The following is a 20026-nucleotide window of genomic DNA, read 5'->3' on the forward strand; positions in this document are numbered from 1 at the left end:
GTGTGTGTGTGTGTAATACAAAAATTAGCTGGGCATGGTGGCGGGCACCTGTAATCCCAGCTACTCGGGAGACTCAGGCAGGAGAATTGCTTGAACAGGAACCGGGGAGGCAGAGGTTGCAGTGAGCCGAGATCATGCCACTGCACTCCAGCCTGGGCTACAGAGCAAGACTCCATCTCAAAAAGAAAAGAAAAAAAAGAGAATGAAAAAATCTCCTTTAGTTATGGATTTTTATTAATTCCTGTAAGGTTCTCCACAGAAACAGACCAACAGGATGTGTGTGTGTGTGTGTGTGTGTAGTGCGTGTGTGTGTAAGTAAACCTACACCTAGCTACCTATCTATCTATACATTGGGAGAGAGAGGGAGATTTGTCTGATTTATCTTGAGGAATTGCCCTATGCAATTGGGGAGGCTTGACAAGCCCCAGATCTGACGAGAGAGTCGCAGTTCAAGTCCAAAGGGAACCTGCTGGCAGAATTCCGTCTCAACGGGGTGCGGGAGAGGGGGTTTGGGGGAATAGGGAGGGAGGTAAGTCTTTGTTCAGTTTTTTTTTTTTTTTATTTTTTTTTTTTAGACGGGTTCTCGCTCTTTCTCCCAGGCCGGACTGCAGTGGCGCTATCTCGGCTCACTGCATGCTCCGCCTCCCGGGTTCACGCCATTCTCCTGCCTCAGCCTCTAGAGTAGCTGAGACTACAGGTGTCCACCACCGTGCCCGGCTAATTTTTTGTATTTTTAGTAGAGACGGGGTTTCACCGTGTTAGCCAGGATGGCCTCGATCTCCTGACCTTGTGATCCACACGCCTCGGCCTCCCAAAGTGCTGGGATTACAGGCGTGAGCCACCGCGCCTGGCCTAGTCTTTGTTCTGTTCAGGCCTTCAACTGATTGGATGGGAGCCACCCACATTGTGGAGGGCAATCTGCTTTATTCAACGTTCACTGAAGTATAAATGTTAATCATGTTCAAAAAAACACATTGATGGAAACATCTAGAATAATGGTCCACCAAATATCTGGGCACCATGGCCCAGTCAGGTTGACAAAAGTAACCATCATGACTCCGCATGAGAAATTTTCAACTCTGGCAGAAAATTACAGACTATATGAAGCCCACTGATTGGTGTTTTCTGTGGGAGGTAGAAACTAAGAAATTAGGAAGTGTTGGGTTGGATACATGTAAGACATTTTGGCCCAGAATACAAGGTGGGCAGGTGAGAGCACAATCCCTTGGCTGAGTAACCTGGCACATCTATTAGCAGTTCAGTGGATTTACCCTTTGACCTATGTATGTCAAACCTAGGAATTCTATTCAGGATATTCAGTGCAGTGTTAATTTTTTTGTTTGTTTGATTTTTGTTTTTCGGTTTTTTTTTGTTTGTTTTTTTTTTGAGACAGAGTCTCGCTCTGTTGCCCAGGCTAGAGTGCAATGGTGCAATCTTGGCTCACTGCAACCTCCGCCTCCCGGGTTCAAGCTATTCTCGTGCCTCAGCCTCCCGAGTAGCTGGGATTACAGGCACCCACCACCGCGCCCGGCTAATTTTTGTATTTTTAGTAGAGACGGGTTTTCGCCATGTTGGTCAGGTTGGTCTTGAACTCCCAAACTCAGGTGATCCGCCCGCCTCGGCCTCCCAAAGGGCTGGGATTACAGGCGTAAGCCACTGCACCCGGCCAAGTGCAGTGTTAATTATAAGACCAAAAAAAAAAAAAACCCATAAAAACTAGAAAAACAGGCTTGGCACAATGGCTCACACCTGTAATCCCAGCACTTTGGGAGGCTGAGGTGGGCAGATCACTGAGGCCAGGGGTTTGAGACCAGCCTGGGCAACATGGTGAAACCCCATCTCTACTAAAAATACAAAAATGAGCCGGGTATGGTGGGCAATGCCTGTAATCCCAGCTACTGGGAGACTGAGGCAGGAGAATCACTTGAGCCTGGGAGGTGGAGGTTGCAGTGAGCCCAGATCGCGCCACTGCACTCCAGCCTGGGCGACAGAGCAAGACTGTCTCAAAAAAAAAAAAAGGAAAAACACTGTAAGATAATTAATTTAATAAATTATCATATATATATATATATATTTTTTTTTTGAGACAGAGTCTTGCTCTGTCACCCTGGCTGGAGTGCAGTGGCACGATCTCAGTTTACTGCAACCTCCACCTCCCAGGCTCAAGTGATTCTCCTGCCTCAGCCTTCCAAGTAGCTGGGATTACAGGCGTGCGCCACCACACTCGGCTCATTCTTGTATTTTTAGAAGAGACGGGGTTTCACCATGTTGGCCAGGCTGGTCTTGAACACCTGACCTCAAGTGATCCACCCGTCTCAGCCTCCCAAAGTGCTGGGATTACAAGCGTGAGCCACCACACCCAGCTGGTACTTATTTTAGTAGAACATTCTGTAGTTATTTCTTTAAAAGAAGAGCTGTGTACACCATCTATAAGAGAAGTAATTTAATAAATTATGGTAATATTTCAGTGGAATATTTTGTAGTTATTTCTTTAAAAGAAGGGAAGAGCTATATACACTGTTATAAAAATTATTCCGGATAAATTAGTAGGTGGCATATATATGTGCATCTATATGTACATGTCCTCTATACATAATTCTTTCTTGTATTTAAAAAGAGAATACGTATGTAAGAGATTTCTGACATGGAAATTCCCAAAAAGAGCCGTAAGAAACTGCTAACCAGCTGGGCGCCGTGGCTCACACCTGTAATCCCAGCACTTTGGGAGGCCGAGGCGGGCAGATCACGAGGTCAGGAGATCGAGACCATCCTGGCAAACATGGCGAAACCCCGTCTCTACTAAAAATACAAAAAAATTAGCCGGGCGTGGTGGCGGGCGCCTGTAGTCCCAGCTACTCGGGAGGCTGAGGCAGGAGAATGGCGTGAACCCGGGAGGCGGAGCTTGCAGTGAGCCGAGATCGCGCCACTGCACTCCAGCCTGGGCGACAGAGCAAGACTCCGTCTCAAAAAAAAAAAAAGAAACTGCTAACCACACTGCACTCTGGAAAAGACAGATTGTTACTTTTCCCTTGAGGGCTGCTTGACATTCTTTCCAGAGGTGTGCGTGTGCGTGGCCTGCTTGCCTCTAGTAATGGTGGGAGTTTCCATTTCTACCGTAATAGAATGGAAATGGTGCCGTGAGTCCACTGTTGGGAGGGTGCAGGACAAGCTGGGTGTGACGGCTCAGGTAGGGGTCATTGGACTGGCTGCAGGACACCCGGACACCTGGCAGAGCTTGATTTTCGGGTGTCGGGAAGGTGTCTCCAGCAGAGACTGGCATCTGAGCCTCGCGGACCCGGTGGTGAAGAGCTCCCTCTGTTGCAGGATGGATAAGGAATCACAGAGACCGACGGGTTGAGGAGGAGATTTATTATTTAGGTGCACCGGCCCAGTCGGATTAACATCCAAAGGACTGAGCCCTGAACAGAGTTAAGTTACCTTTTAAGCATTTCGTGGGGTGGAGGGAGATCTGTGCAGGCGGAAGCATATTACAGAAGCGAGAAACAAAGACAGTTATTCCATTAATTGAGACATGCATCATATCATTTCTTACTTCTCAAGGAAAATCATGTTTTGTGACTTGAGTTTATCTGTTTATGACTTTGCAGCTGCACGGCTAGAGACACAGGTCTTCACGATGCCTGGGAAAGGGAGAGATAAGGCTCACTAGCCACAGAAAAACACGCAGTTAATTTTAAAGGACTCCAGCACTTTCTCTTTCTCAGGGGGAACTGCGTTTTCTTACATACAGCTGAGTTTCTGCTTACATATTCTTTAATTTCTTTTAATTCCTGTTCCACCTCGATGTGGGCGGCACCATCCAATCTGCTGGGACCCAGAGAGAACAAAAACAGAGAAAAGGTGAATGTGTCCGTCTGTCTGCCGGACTGGGGCGTGCTCTTCCTCTCCTTCCCTTGGACAACTCCCAGCTCCCCGGCCATGGGACTCCAGGACTTACACCAATGCCACCCTCTGCCCCAGGTTTCTCAGGCCTTTGGCCTTGGACTGAGAGTTACATCTTCAGCTTCCCTGGTTCTGAGGCCTTCGGACTTGGACTGAGCCATGCTACCAGCACCCCAGGGTCTCCAGCTTGCAGTGGCCTGTCCTGGAACTTCTCAGCCTCCATAATCATATGGGCCAATTCCCCTAATTAATTTCCTCTCATCTATCTATTATCTATCTATCTATCATCTATCTATCATCTATCTATCTATCATCTATCATCTATCTATCTATCTATCATCTATCTATCATCTATCTATCTATCATCTATCTATATATCTATATATCTATCTATCTATCATCTATCTATCATCTATCTATCTATCTATCATCTTTCTATCATCTATCTATCTATCTATCATCTATCTATCATCGATCTATCTATCTATCTATCATCTATCTATCATCTATCTATCATCTATCTATCTATCATCTATCTATCTATCATCTATCTATCTACCTATCATCTATCTATCTATCATCTGTCATCAATCTACCTATCATTTATCTCTTTATTTCTATCTATCACCTACCTGAGGCAGGAGAATAGGGAATGAGGGTAACCCAGGGTTAAGGCAGAAGCAAAAGAACAGCCGGAGCAGCCGGTTCCAGGCAAGATTGGGCAGCACACGGGCCACCGTCTCACTCCTGCGGTAACAGAACAGAAGCCTCCACTTCCGCCTCTGATTGGTCGGGGGCCAATCCTTCATAGGATGTAACCAATTGGAGCCCTCTAAAGGGCACCTGGGGGTGTTACCAAATTCTTTTAGCTTAACAAAAACCCTGAAGAACATTGTAATCAGGGCTCTTGAGCCACTTGCTTGTTCTTTTCTTGCTTTGATTGTGTGTTTTGCTCAATTCTTTAACACGCCAAGAACCTGGACAACTCGCAGTTAGGACTCTCCATCTAGTAACATGTCTGTCTGTCATCTATCATCTGTCTATCACCTATCATCTAGCTGTCATCTACCTACCATCTATCTACCTACCAATCATCTTTCTTCATCTATCCTTTATCTACCATCTATCTACTTATCTGTCTACCTATCTATCTATTGTCTGTCATCTGTCTACCTATCTAGCTATCATCTCTCTCTCTAATCTGTCATCTATCATCTCTTTCTCTCTCTCTTTCTCTAATCTATCTGTCTGTCTATCCCATTGGTTCTGTCTCTCTGGAGAACCCTGACTAATACACTGGGGCTGGTGATATTTTGTAAGTAAAGCAGAGTCCTGCCATGGGGCAGCAGGGAGATGAAGAAGACAGGGAAACCCCCAGCCCACGAGTACTGCTGCAACACAGTCAACCTAAACTGGGTAGGCTGAAGAGGGCAGGACGGCTGAGGATGGCAAAGGACATGCCCCAGGAGCCTGTGCGGCATCATCGGCTGCCCAGGTGAGCGTCCTCAGGAGATGCCAGTGCTCACATGGGGCTGGCAAGGCCTGGGGTGGGAGCTTGGCCCACAGCAATGGAAGTGCCACTCTAAGGACGTCACTTGTGTCAACAACAGCTTGACAGAGTGTTATCATGTATGATGGAATCCTAGAATCTTCCCTACTTTACAGATGGGGAAACGGAGGCAAAAGCCAATGAATGAATCAGTGAATGAATGAATGAATGAGTGAATGAGTGAGTGAGGGAATGAATGAGTGAATGAATGAATGAGTGAATTAATGAGTGAATGAGTGAATTAATGAGTGAATGAGTGAGTGAATGAATGAGTGAGTGAGTGAATGAGTGAATGAATGAGTGCATGAATGAGTGAGTGAATGAGTGAGTGAGTGAATGAGTGAGTGAGTGAATGAGTGAGTGAATGAACGAGTGAAGGAATGGGTGAGTGAGTGAATGAGTGAGTGAATGAATGAGTGAGTGAATGAATCAGACTTCCCAAGGGTGGGTGCATTTCCACCATGACTATGAGAAGGAGAGAACATCATCCAGACTTAGTTTTTGTTGCTCAAAACAAATGCAAGCAAACTCCTGGGCCCACTAGGGCAATGGGCAAAAGCCGCAGACCCTATCCATTGCGTGCGGGATTTCGGTGGGATTCTTGGGCTTTCAGGAGCCTACAAGTGGACTCGCATTTCAACACCTGTGTTCTGTAGGGTTTTCTAGATCTAAGATTCTAGGATTCTATGAAAAGTTACGATATCCCTGCCCCCTAAAAGATTGTAAATTTGAACAACAACAAGAAGTCACAAACTGGTGCATCCCAATCCCGTAGGTTCTATTTCACGGGTAAAAAGTGTCTGGGTGAATAAACTGCTGTGCCGCTCAAAGGACCCAAAGGAGGGTTCTTTGTGGGTTGGCATTTGCAAATATCACCAGCTGCCTGGCTAGGGTGACCAGCTAACATACTGTCCCCATGTGGACCCTGGGCATGAAGGGAGGTACCAGGCCAGGGGCAGTGGCTCATGCCTATAATCCGAGCACTATGGGAGGCCAAGCTGGGAGGATTGCTTGAGCCCAGGAGTTCAAGACCAGCCTGGGCAACATAGCGAGAACCTGCCTCTACAAATAATTTTTAAAATCAGCTGCACATAACGGCATGCACTACAGTCCCAGCTACTTGGGAGGCTGAGGAAGGAGGATCACTTGAGCCTGGGTGACTGAGACTGCAATGAGCCATGATGGCACCACTGCACTCCACCTTGGGTGACACAGCAAGACTTCACCTCAAAAAAAAAAAAAAAAGAAAGAAAGAAAAGAAAAGAGGCTGGACACAGTGGCTCACGCCTGTAATCCTAGCACTATTGGGAGGCCGAGGTGGGTGGATTGCCTGAGCTCAGGAGTTCGAGACCAGCCTGGGAAACACAGTGAAACTCTGTCTCTACTAAGAATACAAAAAATCGGCTGTTGTGGCGGTGTGTGCCTGTAATCCCAGCTACTCAGGAGGCTGAAACAGGAGAATCTTTTAAACCTGGGAGGTGAAGTTTGCAATGAGCCAAGATCATGCCATTGCACTCCAGCCTGGGCAACAGAGCGAGACTCCATCTTAAAAAAAAAAAAAAAAAAAAGAAAGAAAGAAAAAAGAAAAGAGGCCGGGCGTGGTGGCTCACACTTGTAATCCCAGCACTTTGGGAGGCCGAGGCAGGCCAGATCACCTGAGGTCAGGAGTTCAAGACCAGCCTGGCCAACATGGTGAAACCCCATCTCTACTAAAAATACAAAAAATTAGCTGGGCATGGTGGTGGGCACCTGTAATCCCAGCTACTCAGGAGGCTGAGGCAGGAGAATTGCTTGAACCTGGGAGGCGGAGGTTGCAGTGAGCCGAGATCACGCCATTGCACTCCAGCCCGGGCAACAGAAGTGAAACTCTGTCTAAAAAAATAAAAAAGAAAGAAAGAAAGGTGGCCCCATTAATGTTTATGCCAAGACAGCAGGCATGACCTGGAAGTGTCCCAAGCCACAGGGCATCTTGCTTCCGGGGAGGACGAATGAATCAAATCGCACCTATTTGGAGGCAAGCAAGGACTCTATGACTTCAGGAGCCCTGGTGGGTGGACAGAAGCTCCCTGCTCCCCCAGCCTGTCTACCTAGCAGCGCTTTGGCCTGCCGCATTCCTGTACTTCTGAGCCTGCCTGCCAGTCCCTCCTCACATGCACACCGTGGCTTTGTGCCTGGTATTGAGTGTCCCGGAGCCCCAAACCACAGGGCCAACACCATGAAAGAAGCAGGGACTCTGCTCTCATCCGCTCGCCCCCGCCCCCTACATAATCCCCTGGTGCTCACGCAGCCCCACCGTAAAGCTTTTCTAGCTCCCTGGCAGACTTGTGCCACTGTTTGCCAGATCAAAGCCCAGTGACCTGAGTGGCCTGTCCCCAGCAGAGGCCACTAGTCCCTGTGGACCCACCCCGTTGGGAGAGGCATGGGTTGAACTTTAACCATTAGGCTCAGGGGTTGGGATGAGTTTCTACAAAAAGAGGTGGGTACACGCCAGTCCACAGTGGTCCTGATCAAAGTGAGAACAGACAGCAGGGAACATCACCCTCTTCAGATTGGAGTCAGCGGGAACAGAACCAAGATGTTGGGGAGGAACACTTGGAAGACCTCAGCTTTCTCCTTCTGGGTTAAGCAGATGTGGGCCCCTCTCTGGAGTCGTTCAGTGAGGCCAGGGCGATGGTGTTCTCAGCGTTCCTGTGCACGGCGAGCCAGCAGTAACACGTGTAAGTAGAGCCTCAAATTTCCCAAATGCAACTGGATCCTTGTCGTAGCTGATGGGGTCTTTCGAGATGAGAGAGGAGAGACCATCCCGAGCCACATGCATTAATATTTCCACTCCGTTTCTTTTTTTTTTTTTTTTTTTTTTGAGATGAAGCGTTGCTCTGTGGCCTGGGCTGGAGTGCAGTGGCGCGATCTAGGCTCACTGCAACCTCCGCCTCCCGGGTTCAAGAGATTCTCCTACCTCAGCCTCCTGAGTAGCTGGGACTACAGGCGCCTGCCACCACTCCCAGCTAATTTTTTGTATTTTTAGTAGAGACAGGGTTTCACCGTGTTAGCCAGGCTGGTCTTGAACTCCTGACCTCGTGATCCGCCTGTCTCGGCCTCCCAAAGTACTGGGATTACAGGCATCAGCCACGGCACCTGGCACTCTTTTTTCTTTTCTTTTCTTTGATGAAGTTTTGCTCTTTTGCACAGGCTAGAGTGCAATGGCATGATCTTGGCTGGTTGCAACCTCTGCCCCCCGAGGTTCAAGTGATTCTCCTGCCTCAGCCTCCAAAGTAACTGGCACTACAGGCACCCGCCACCGCACCTGGCTAATTTTTTGTATTTTGGTAGAGATAGGGTTTCACCATGTTGGCCAGGCTGGTCTCGAACTCCTGACCTCAGGTGATCCACCCACCTCAGCCTCCCAAAGTGCTAGGATTACAAGCATGAGCCACCGTGCCTGGCCACACTCTGTTTCTCTTGTATTTGGTGACCTTGGGTGAATCATTTAGCCTCCGGTTCAGGGGTCCTGGGGAGGGCAAGATGCTGGGAGCAGGTGGGTAGTCCGTGTTCGCACAGGACACACTGGCATGACTCACCATCCAGACCCGGCGGAATGGGCTGCACTAACCAGTCACGATCGCTCCTAAACTCTTCGGCAAAGAATGCTTTCAAGCAAACCTGTAACAAGTAAACCACTCAGTCAGCTCTGCCAAGAAACTGCCCCGTGCCAGCCCCTCTCAGCTTCATGGTCAGTGCCTTGTGACCTTGGACGACGCCTTTCCTCTTTCTGGGTCTCAAGTGCTTCCTCCGTAGAATGAGAGCCTGCTTCGGCAGCTGCCAACTTCTCTTCTAACTCAAATCTTCCACGTGTTCCGTGTTTGGGCCATTTAAAGAGCACGGGCTTAGGAGCCAGACCCCAGGCATGCGGTGCTGCTGATGGTTGCCAAGGTGGAGCATCGGCAGGTCTTCACCCCCGAGCCTCCGTGTCCTGATCTCGAGATGGGGGTGGCCAGACTTTCTCTCCAGGGCCATGGAAGGATGACACGATGCGTGTAGAAAGACTGGCCCACCCCAGACTCTCAGTGAGCTCCACTCATTCCTTCTGTTGGGGGCCACACCTGTGGACTGGAGTGCAGTGGTGCGATCTCGGCTCACTGCAGCCTCTGCCTCCTGAGTTCAAGCGACCCTGTTGACTCAGCCTCCCAAGTAGCTGGGACTACAGGTGTACGCCGCCATGCCCAACTAATTTCTGTATTTTTAGTAGAGATGGGATTTCGCCATGTCGGCCAGGCTGGTCTCAAACTCCCAACCTCAAGTGATCTACCTGTCTCCGCCTCCTAAATTGCTGGGATTACAGGCATGAGCTACCGCACCCACCCCCTTCTTTTATTCTTACTACCACCGTTAAGAGCACTAGGCTGCCTGGATTGGAATCTTGGCCCCACTGCTCTCTATGGCTGTTGCCCCTCTGTGGGCTAATTGAGGCTAATTTCTGTCTTGTTGCCCAGGCTGGAGTGCAGTGGTGCAATCTCCAGCTCACCGCAACCTCCACCTCCCAGGTTCAAGCAATTCTCCTGCCTCAGCCTCCCGAGTAGCTGGAATTACAGGCATGCACCACCACATCCGGCTAATTTTGTATTTTTAGTAGATACAGGGTTTCTCCATGCTGCTCAGGGTGGTCTTGAACTCCCAGCCTGAGATGATCCGCCCGCCTCGGCCTCCCAAAGAGCTGGGATTGCAGGCGTGAGCCACCGCACCTGGCTGTCCCCTCTGTGACTTTCTTAACTTCTCCCAGCCTTGGTTTTGTCCTAACAGGGGGTTGATAATGGTGCTTACTGCACAGTGTCGTTGGGAGAAGGGTCCGAGATGGGGCCTGCAAAGGCTGGGGACAGCACATGGCTCCAGGAAGCCCTCGCTAGATGCCAGCTGCTGCTGTTGCTAACACAGGCAGCGGTGGGTGCCCTGCGTCTATTTAAGCATTTCCCTGTCAGTGGGCAACAGGTAGCATTCCATTTCTTACTATGGCAACATGTCCTCTTACGTCTTGTGCTAGAGAGAGTCACATTCTGTATCGGCACCTAAATCCATTTACACCATGGTCCTCAATCTGTTCCCAGTGAACAGAGGGCTCTGCCAAATCATTTCAGAGTTCTACAAAGAGCAGAATATTCTGCCAAGCAGAGAAGATTGGAACATCGTAAGGAATTCATCCTTCTATGTCAGTGTTTTATTTATGGGCATTCTGAACACTATTTCATTTGGGAAAAGAATATCGTTACTAAAAATTATTGAAAAATCACTGGTGGTTTGGCCTTGAGAGAAAAGTCAAAGAGTTAGAAAACATTCAGTGATAATTCTAGAACCAGGCATGGGGGCTCATGCCTGTCATCCCAGCACTATTTTGGGAGGCTGACGTGGGAGGATAGCTGAAGCCCAGGAGTTCAAGATCAGCCTGGGCAACATAGCAAGAACCCATCTCTAAAAAAAAAAAAAAAAAAATTAAAAAATTAACTGGACATGGTGGCACACACCTATCATCCCAGCTACTTGGGAGGCTGAGGCAGGAGGATCGCCAACACCAGGAATTTGAGGCTGCAGTGAGCCCTGATCAGGCCACTGCACTCCAGCCTGGGCTACACAGCAAGACCCCGTCTAAGAAAAAAAAATAATAATAATTTTAGGGATCATTGAATGCTTTCTAGTCAGGTTTCAGGCGTGCACTGGCAGTGCCCATCTGTTCCTAAGTGTGTGATCAGCAACATTATGTTGGTAACTTAAAATTGGCCATGGTGAAAGTATTTACACCACAGTCACTGGCAAACACCAGAAATCAAAGATTCTAAATCCCTGGGAGAACGGCTTATTAAACCTCAACCAGCACACGGCTGCACATTGTTGGACATTTTACTGGCTATTTCCTGCTCAGGCGTGTGTGTCTTCTTGGGTTTGGCTCCCCCCGGGCTGAGCGTGGCTGGGCTGGGCTGGGCTCCCCGCTCTGGGTGGGTCCAGGCCTGCTCAGTGCATCTCTCATCCTCCCTCCACAGCCACCTGAGGCCTGTTCTTCTCACGGTGGAGGGCGGGCACTCACAGGGCTAGGCCAGCGGCGCCCATGTATTCCAAGCTACTGCTCACGTCACGTCTGCTAATGTCCCAGTGGTCAAACAGGTCACCAGGTGGCCAAGCCTAGTGACAATGGGGGAGGGGATATCTCCTCCCATGGAGGTCAAGGGGGAAGGAATTTGAGATTTGCTGAACCACCATCAAACCTGGAGACTGAGAATGCATCGGGGAGAAGGGGTCTCCTTCCAGACTGTGCCCGTGTGAATTAGGGGCAAATACTGGCCTCCTGGGGCAGGGGACTTGGCGTCTTTGATTCCATGTCCCCTGCACCTGGGCCAGGGCTTGACCCATAGGAGCAGCTCTGTAAATATTTGTTGACTGATTGAAAAAGAGGATAACATTTGTATTGCCTCCCATCGGAGCCCTACTGGAATTAGCACAGAACCCACCTTGCTGTGCACCAGGGTCAGCTGCGTGGAGATTGGAAGCCTGTTCAGCACCCAGGTGGCGTCGCCTCAGTGCAGGTGGCAATGAGCCCATCCTTTTGTTGGGTGACACACGCTGAGTTCAACGCGGGTGTTTCATTGTTGGTGGGCCCGTTGGTGCAGCTCAGCAAACAGAACCTAAAATTACCCTCTCTTCCCACATCCTGTGTCTCTGTGAGCCAGGGAAGCCTGTGTCTCCTGCATAGATGAGCGCCTCCTCTGTGGCATCAGTGGCTTTTTGGTTCTGTGTACATTCAGGTCTGTGCGCCGTGTTAAATACCCCTTGCCCGGCGAGGAGAACCAGAGGCAGCGGCCGTGGGAGGAGGGTAGAGTGCACTAAATCCTGCTTGCCGTTGGATGCAACAGAGATTTGTGAGGCCTCAAAGGGGCTTTTTTTTTCTTAGATGTAGTCCGCCTCTTGTTGCTCAGGCTGGCGTGCAATAGTGCAATCTCAGCTCACTGCAACTTCCACCTCCTGGGTTCAAGCGATCCTCCTGCCTCAGCCTCCCGAGTAGCTGAGTAGCTGGGATTACAGGCGTGCACCAGCACGCCTGGCCTCAGAGAGGCTCTTTGGAGAGAACAGTCAATGGAAGTTCAGGGCTGCTGGTGTCGTTCTGAATTAAAGCAGACGCTGGGACGAAGGACACACAGACAAAAGCCCCTGTTGTGGCCGCCGGCTCCTGTGTCCATAGTTGTCCATCAGGTGAGAGAGAACAGAACACATCTGCAGGACACTGCAGGGCCCACCGTTTCCCAGCGCTGGCTTAGTCACTGCTTTCGGGCACGTAGCGAGTTCCGTGTATGACCGCAGGGTTGTGGCTGGGCTGTAAGGCAGGGGCAGGGAAATGCATCTTCCCCGTCTATCACACGTGGGAAGGCATTCCAGGCCTTCGCCAGCACCAGCGAGCTTATCTTCTCAGCAAAGCTGCTATGATTATACTCCCTTATTCTCCTTCCTGCAGATAAAGAAGCTGAGACTGGGGGGAGGTGGTAAATAATATGCCAGGTAACTCAGAGAGTGAGTGGGGAGAGCCGCCAGGGTTTTGGCCCACAGATGTGTCTTCCCCGCTGCACAATGTGTAAAACTTAAAAAATTACTTGGCAAGGCCAGGTGCAGCGTTTTATGCCTGTAATCCCAGCACTTTGGGAGGCCGAGGCAGGTGGATCATCTGAAGTCAGGAGTTCGAGAACAGCCTGGCCAACATGGTGACATCTCGTCTCTACTAAAAATACAAAAATTAGCCGAGCGTGGTGGCGAGCACCTGTAATCTCAGCTACTCGGGAGACTGAGGCAGGAGAATCACTTGAACCCAGGAGGCGGAGGTTGCAGTGAACTGAGATCACGCTACTGCACTCCAGCCCTGGCAACAGAGTGAGACTCCATCTCAAAAAAAAAATAAATAACTTGACAACACCTGAATGTTGGGACACTCTACCTGAACATCTATATTTCTATCTTCTCTTTAAAATTCCAGGCCAGGCGCAGTGGCTCACACCTGTAATCCCAGCACTTTGGGAGGCCGAGGCAGGCGGATCATGAGGTCAGGAGATCAAGACCATCCTAGCCAACACGGTGAAACCCCGTATCTACTAAAAATACAAAAATTCCCCAGGCATGGTGGCGCGTGCCTGTAACCCCAGCTACTTGGGAGGCTGAGGCAGGAGAATCGCTTGAACCAGGGACTTGGAGGTTGCAGTGAGCCAAGATCACACCACTGCACTCCAGCCTGGGCCACAGAGGGAGACTCTGTCTCAAAAAAAACAAAAATAAAAATAAATAGATCCAAAGATCTGGCAGCAGAGGGCTCCCTCTCCCTCTCTCTCCCGCCCAGTGGGGTAGCAGCAGCCCGTCTCAGAACCACCCTGTGCTCACCACACGCCGCAGTCCCCACCACTCCCTCCTGCCCACCCAGCCTGCCAGGGAGGGCCCGTTGCCCACAGCAGCTTTACTCGTCAGCATCCTCTGTCCTCAGAACACGTCCACTTTGATAGGGAAGCCAGGCGCCCGGGTCTGATGTTGATGGGATTCAGGCCTCAGGTTGCACTGGGGAAGGGCCCGGGGGGGTCCTCCCCGCTGGTCTACAAAGAACAGAGGAACACTCTGGAGACCTGGACACCAGCCTGGAGCAGCCAGAAGCTCTAGTACAGACTCCCAGAGGCCAGGATCTTAGTTCAGACTGCAGCGAGCTTGCTGGATGTCTTGGAAAAGTAACTCCAGCCCCTGGCCTTCTGCTTTCCCATCTGTAAGGGGCAGGGGCAGTTAATCCACAATAGGGATTATTCATTCAACAAACATTCATAGTGCCAGATGCCATCGAAGCATGGAATGCACAGGCCAGCAAAATGACCAAGCCCCTGCTTAGATTCTGGTTAATGAGACAGACAGCAGACCCCTAGCAGATGTTACCGCACACGTTGACAGGGGAGAGAAAAACCAAGAGAGAAAATTAAAATAAACAGGCACACAACCAACCTACTATCTGTCATCACCATTACCTCCCATAGAGCTTTTTAACACTGACGAATAGAAAAGATGTGATTTTAGAGCAAACATTCTGCGATTTTGCAATCTTTAACTTAAAAATGTATTGTACATTCTACTGACCTCTGATGGTTTACTTATTAAATAATGGCTAAAAAGTTTTTCAAGTTCATTAAAGAAGAAAACAGAGCAATGCGCTAACCATTCGACTTAGGTGGAGATGCATTTCTGAAAGAGCTATACATCTTTTTTTTTTTTTTTTTTGAGACCGAATTTGCTCTTGTCATCTGGGCTGGGATGCAATGGTGCCATCTCTGCTCACTGCAATCTCGGCCTCCCAGGTTCAAGCCATTCTCCTGCCTCAGCCTCCCGGGTAGCTGGGATTACAGGCATGAGCCACCACGCCTGGCTAATTTTTGCATTATTAGTAGAGACAGGGTTTTACCATGTTGGCCAGGCTGGTCTCAAACTCCTGGCCTTAGGTGATCCACCCACCTCAGCCTCCCAAAGTGCTGGGATTACAGGTGTGAGCCACTGCACCTGGCCTAATTTTGTTTTTTTTTTTTTTTTTTTTTGAGACGGAGTCTCACTGTCACCCAGGCTGGAGTGCAGTGGCACGATCTCGGCATAGAGATGGGGTTTCGCCATGTTGGCCAGGCTGGTCTCAAACTCCTGACCTCAGGTGATCCACCCAGCTTGGCCTCTCAAACTGCTGTGATTACAGGCGTGAGCCACCGCGCCCAGCCAGGGCTATACATCTTTATCCTTGTTTTCTAGACTTCTGCTGGACACACCCTTTGACCCAGCGATTCTGTGGTTAGCAATTTGTAAGAAGAAAATAATCCAAGACTGGGCGCAGTGGCTCACGCCTGTAATCCCAGCACTTTGGGAGGCCAAGGCGGGTGGATCACGAGGTCAGGAGATCCAGACCATCCTGGCTAACACGGTGAAACCCCATCTCTACGAAAAATACAAAAAAGTAGCCAGGTGTGGCGGCGTGCACCTGTAATAGAGCTACTCAGGAGGCTGAGGCAGTAGAATCACTTGAACCTGGGAGGCAGAGGTTCCAGTGAGCCGAGATGGCACCACTGCACTGCAGCCTGGGCGACCGAGTGAGACTCTGTCTAAAAAAAAAAAAAAAAAAAAGAAAATAATCCAGATGAGAATCCAGAGAAAGAACAGCAACTTCATCACAGCTTTGTTTAATTGCAATAAGTTGGAAATAACCTAAATATCATCACCAAATAATGGATTTTAAAAATCGTGTCATAACTATACAATGGAAATGTACCACCATTAAAAAGAATTGTATATATATATTTTTTTGACAAAATGAGTTCATAATGTTAAATGAAAAAAGGCAACTTACAAGATAATATACACAGTAAAATCCTTGTTCATTAAAATAAAAAATCCTGGCCGGGTGTGGTGGTATCCACCTCTGACCCCAGCACTTTGGAAGAAGCCTGCCTCACTTTGGGAGAGGCAGGAGAATCGCTTGAGACCAGGAGTTTGAGACCAGCCTGGGCAACATAGTGAGACCTCGTCTCTACAAAAAATGAAAAAGTTAGCCAGGCATAGTGGTGTTTACCTGTAGTCCCAGCTGCTCAGGAGGCTGAGGTGGGAGGATCGCTTCAGCCTGGGGGTTCGAGGCTACAGTGATTGGCACCACTGCACTCCAGCCTGCGCGGCACAGTGAGACCTGATCTCAAAGAAACACTATTCCATTTAATCCCCTTTAAGAACAGGTTTAGCTCAGGCCTGTGAAGGTGAGGACAGCAGCCGCAGGGCACGCCAGGCCTCTGGGGTGACGTCCCCAAGCCGGAGCACTGTGTATTCGGAAGCTGCTCTAAGGTTTCGAGAGCAGGATATCCCAAGGATTCTGTCTCTTAAGGACAAATAAAAATAAAAAATCCAGCTTTCTCTTCGCATGAGGCTATTGCACAGAGGACAGGTGGGGCAGACACACACCAGGGGGTGCAATCATGGGACAGCTGCTTCTTCACTCATAAGCTTTTCTGCATTTTTTTTTTTTTTTTTGAGGCAGAGTCTCTGTCACCCAGGCTGGAGTGCAGCGGTGTGATCTCGGCTCACTACCACCTCTACCTCCTGGGTTCAAGCCATTCTCCTGCCTCAGCCTCTGGAGTAGCTGGGATTACAGGCAACCGCCACCATGCCCAGCTAATTTTTATATTTTCAGTAAAGATGGGGTTTCTCCATGTTGGTCAGGCTGGTCTCAAACTCCTGACCTCAGGTGATCCGCCCACCTTGCTTCTGAAAGTGCTGGGATTACAGGCGTGAGCCACTGTTCCTGACCTCTGAACTGTTTTTGATTAATGGCTCTTATTTTAAAAATGACAATCAAAGCAGTTTGAAATGAGCCTCCAGGAAGTGGGTAGAGGGGGGCTGCCACTCTGTTAATTTTCTCCACACTGGGGTCTCATTTCCTCCTTGCCTGAGGGCTTGGAAGGAGAGACTTCCAAAGCAGCTCCAGTTTCCACAGGACCCATCAGGTGGGATTCCTGTGAGTGGGAAGGGAGGTCTCAAGCCCTTCCCGAGAGGCAAGAGCCCCACTGCACTCAGCCTGCCTTCCCCACAGCGCCCTCCTCCGCGCACCTGCCCTCCCCAGCGTCTCTCCGGACTTCCCGTGGCCACTCTGTGACGAGGGCAACACAAAAGTAAAAAACCCATCAACGCAGGCGGCACGGGCCGAGAGGGAGTTGCTTCCGGGTGGGAAAGAAAGTCCCCGAGTGGTGCGGAAAGGAGAGGGGCAGGCGAGCACCCTGTGGGCGCGCGTCCAGCTGCCCAGGGGCCCCCACGCGCCCGTTTCCCCGTGGGTCAGTTTCCCGTGAGCCGGGACCTGTGGGGTCTCGGGTGCGGCCGGGTTTCTGCTCTGTCCGTCCAAGACACAGGATGAAGCTCATGCCTCACTCGGGGTCTCCTTCTTTCTCCCTGCAGTGCACCCACTCTGGACGGGCCCGGTCTCCGTGCCAGGGGGCACACGGCAGTCTCCTATCAACATCCAGTGGAGGGACAGCGTCTATGACCCCCGGCTGAAGCCACTCAGGGTCTCCTATGACGCAGCATCCTGCCTGTACGTCTGGAACACTGGCTACCTCTTCCAGGTGGAATTTGACGACGCCACCGAGGATTCAGGTGAGCGCCAGCTGGGGCTCGAGGGCTTTCTCCTCTCCCGTTGTTCTGGGAGCAGCGTCGGGGGGCTTCGCGGAGAAGGGGGAGGAGAGCAGGAAGGTGCTGCTTTCCTTGTGCTGCGGGGGCCAGGGACAGAGACTCGTTTGAGGGAGGACACACCGGGGGGATGGTGTGAAGGTTCTCACGGGGACGGGAGCCTGGTGCTCACTTGACAGATGAGAATATCGCCAGCACCTGCATGCACACAGGTGCACCTAGCAAAGAAAAACCCCTTCCCGCGGGGCTCGCCTTGCAGGGGGTGGGAGGAAGAGACAAGCTCATTGAAATGCGAACACTTTGCGCGTGGGAAGAGGAACTCAGAAGGCAGCGGTGGCCTGGAAATGAGACCCCTGCAGGCTTGAGCAGGCGGTGACCTGGCCGACATTTTATTTTATTTATTTTATATTTATTTTATTTATTTTATTTTATTTTATATTGAGACAGAGTCTTGCTCTGTCATTCAGGATGGAGTGCCGTGGCGCGATCTCAGCTCACTGCAACCTCTGTCTGCTGGGTTCAAGCGATTCTCCTGCCTCAGCCCGAGTAGCTGGGATTACAGGTGTCTGCCACCATGCCCGGCTAATTTTTGTATTTTTAGCAGAAATGGGATTTCGCCATGTTAGCCAGGCTGCTCTCGAACTCCTGATCTCAGGTGATCTGCCCACTTTGGCCTCCCAAAGTGCTGGGATTACAGGCGTGAGCCACCGCGTCCGGCCCAGGCTGACCTTTTAAATGGACTCCCCAGCTGCTGTGAGCACAGACTGAGCAGGCGCCTGGAGGGGAGCACGGGTTAAATGGGAGGTGGTCTGGGGAGATGCAGGTGGGAGACGGCGGTGGAGGGACGGGGTGGGCTGGGAGGTGACTTGAGAGGTCCTGAAAGCCACCAAGCCCTTACTGGGTTCCAGCGCTTGGCCAAGGGCTTCTGCGGATCATCTCATCAAACCTTCACCATGATTCTCGGAAGTTCCAGGCAGATGCTCTGAGGTTTGGGAAGCTTCTCTCTACGCCTGTTATGTTTGCATTTTTATCAGGACTGGCTACGAGGTGCTACCTGGTGTTTTCCCAGCACCAGCTGGAGTCACTGTAAGCCGCCTTCCTGCCGAATGCCTGTTCTCCCTCCTGCTGTGAGTCTGGAATTGGGCCACGTGCTGGGTATCAGGTGCCTACGTGAACAGCTCCCAGTAAACCCTTGGGCACTGAGTTGCTAGTGAGCTGCCCTGGTACAGAACACGTCACACTGGTTTAGTGTTGCGGCTGGTTTAGAGGAGAATTAAACCGTCCTGTCCATCTCACCTGGTGAGGACTCCAGAAGCTCCTGCCTGGGGCCCTCAGACAGCCCAGGCACCTCTTCACGTGGCTGATCTCGCTCTGCGTCCTTTTGTTGAATGTAGCTTAGCTCTGAGGGTGGCTCTGTGCTGGACCCAGTGACTCTTCCTGGGGAATCATCAAACCTGGGGGCCCCGACGCAGCCGCAGCCCCACGTCCTCTCTGGCAGGCATCCCATCTGCCTCCTCCCGGGCGTGTCCCACGTGCCTGGGGATCTTGCTCACTCACTGTTGCTCCCATGAGGATGTAACGCCACTGGGGCGGGTCTTTGTCTTATTTGATATTTTATGCGCCAGGCGTCCTAGGCACTCAGCAAATTGACGGATGAACAGAGTTGAAGGCATAAATGAGCCTTCCTTTCTTCCTCTGTGACTGGGGAGAGAAGGGATGGCCACTGCAAAGGCTGCGGGGAGAGAATCGAGGCCACCCCAGGCCAGCACTCAGCACCACATCTGCACAGAAACTCCCACATGGCTGCCAGCATGCCCGGAGGCTGAGGCAGGAGGCTTGCTTAAGCCCAAGAGATTGAGACTACAGTAACCTGGGATTGTGCCACTTCACTCCAGCCGGGGCAACACAACGAGATCCTGTCTCTCAAAAACAAAATAATAATAACAATAACACACACACACAAGAATACAACCTGTCCTTCCTCTAGACATTCTGACTCGGCAGGTGCAAGGCAGATCCAAGAATCTCATGCCAGCAGGCTCCCAGGTGCCGCTGATCCCGCCAGTACGTGGCTTTGTAAGGGCATCTACTGTGTTGCTGGCTCAGCTTCCATCCTCCTTCCTGCTGGGTCCAACATTCCTGTTTTCTTTGGGAGCCCGTCCGCGACTCCCATTCACGGGGTCCAGAGACAGGAGTGGTTGGGGACCTGGGCATGGCCACTCAGAACAGCCCTGTCACTGGCTGCAGCAATTGGTACAGGCATAGGCACGTGACTCAAGACCGGCCAATGAGAGCGAAGGAGTTTTTTTCTAGGACGTATTTAAAGAGATTATTTCCATGAGTGTGCCAAGGCCAGCTGGGCACCGCAGCAGATGA

General features: G+C 50.6%; 1 protein-coding gene and 1 long non-coding RNA gene across 4 annotated transcripts in view; one reads left to right on the forward strand and one right to left on the reverse strand.

Annotated features, from left to right (window-relative positions):
• Nucleotides 1-3308: 3308 nt before the first annotated feature.
• On the reverse strand, nt 3309-19830 carry LOC116470725 (uncharacterized). Of its 2 annotated transcripts, none has more exons than XR_009214043.1 (3): nt 19623-19830; nt 11944-14058; nt 3309-3825 (listed from the first exon to the last, which is right to left on the reverse strand). It is a non-coding gene; the product is annotated as an uncharacterized LOC116470725 (long non-coding RNA). The 2 variants fall into 2 exon arrangements; XR_009214044.1 differs by lacking the exon at nt 3309-3825 and adding an exon at nt 9027-9112.
• The window catches only part of CA5A (carbonic anhydrase 5A), a 58135-nt gene continuing 45374 nt past the window's right edge, over nt 7266-20026 (forward strand). For both annotated transcript variants that reach the window (XM_032156229.2, XM_032156228.2), the window contains exons 1-2: nt 7266-8169; nt 17420-17617. In XM_032156229.2, the coding sequence (XP_032012120.1) occupies nt 8028-8169; nt 17420-17617 (340 nt within the window). In that variant the 5' untranslated portion in view covers nt 7266-8027. The remainder of the gene's footprint in view (nt 8170-17419; nt 17618-20026) is intronic.

This window comes from Hylobates moloch, unplaced genomic scaffold (assembly GCF_009828535.3).
Source record: "Hylobates moloch isolate HMO894 unplaced genomic scaffold, HMol_V3 SCAFFOLD_6, whole genome shotgun sequence".
NCBI lineage: Eukaryota > Metazoa > Chordata > Mammalia > Primates > Hylobatidae > Hylobates > Hylobates moloch.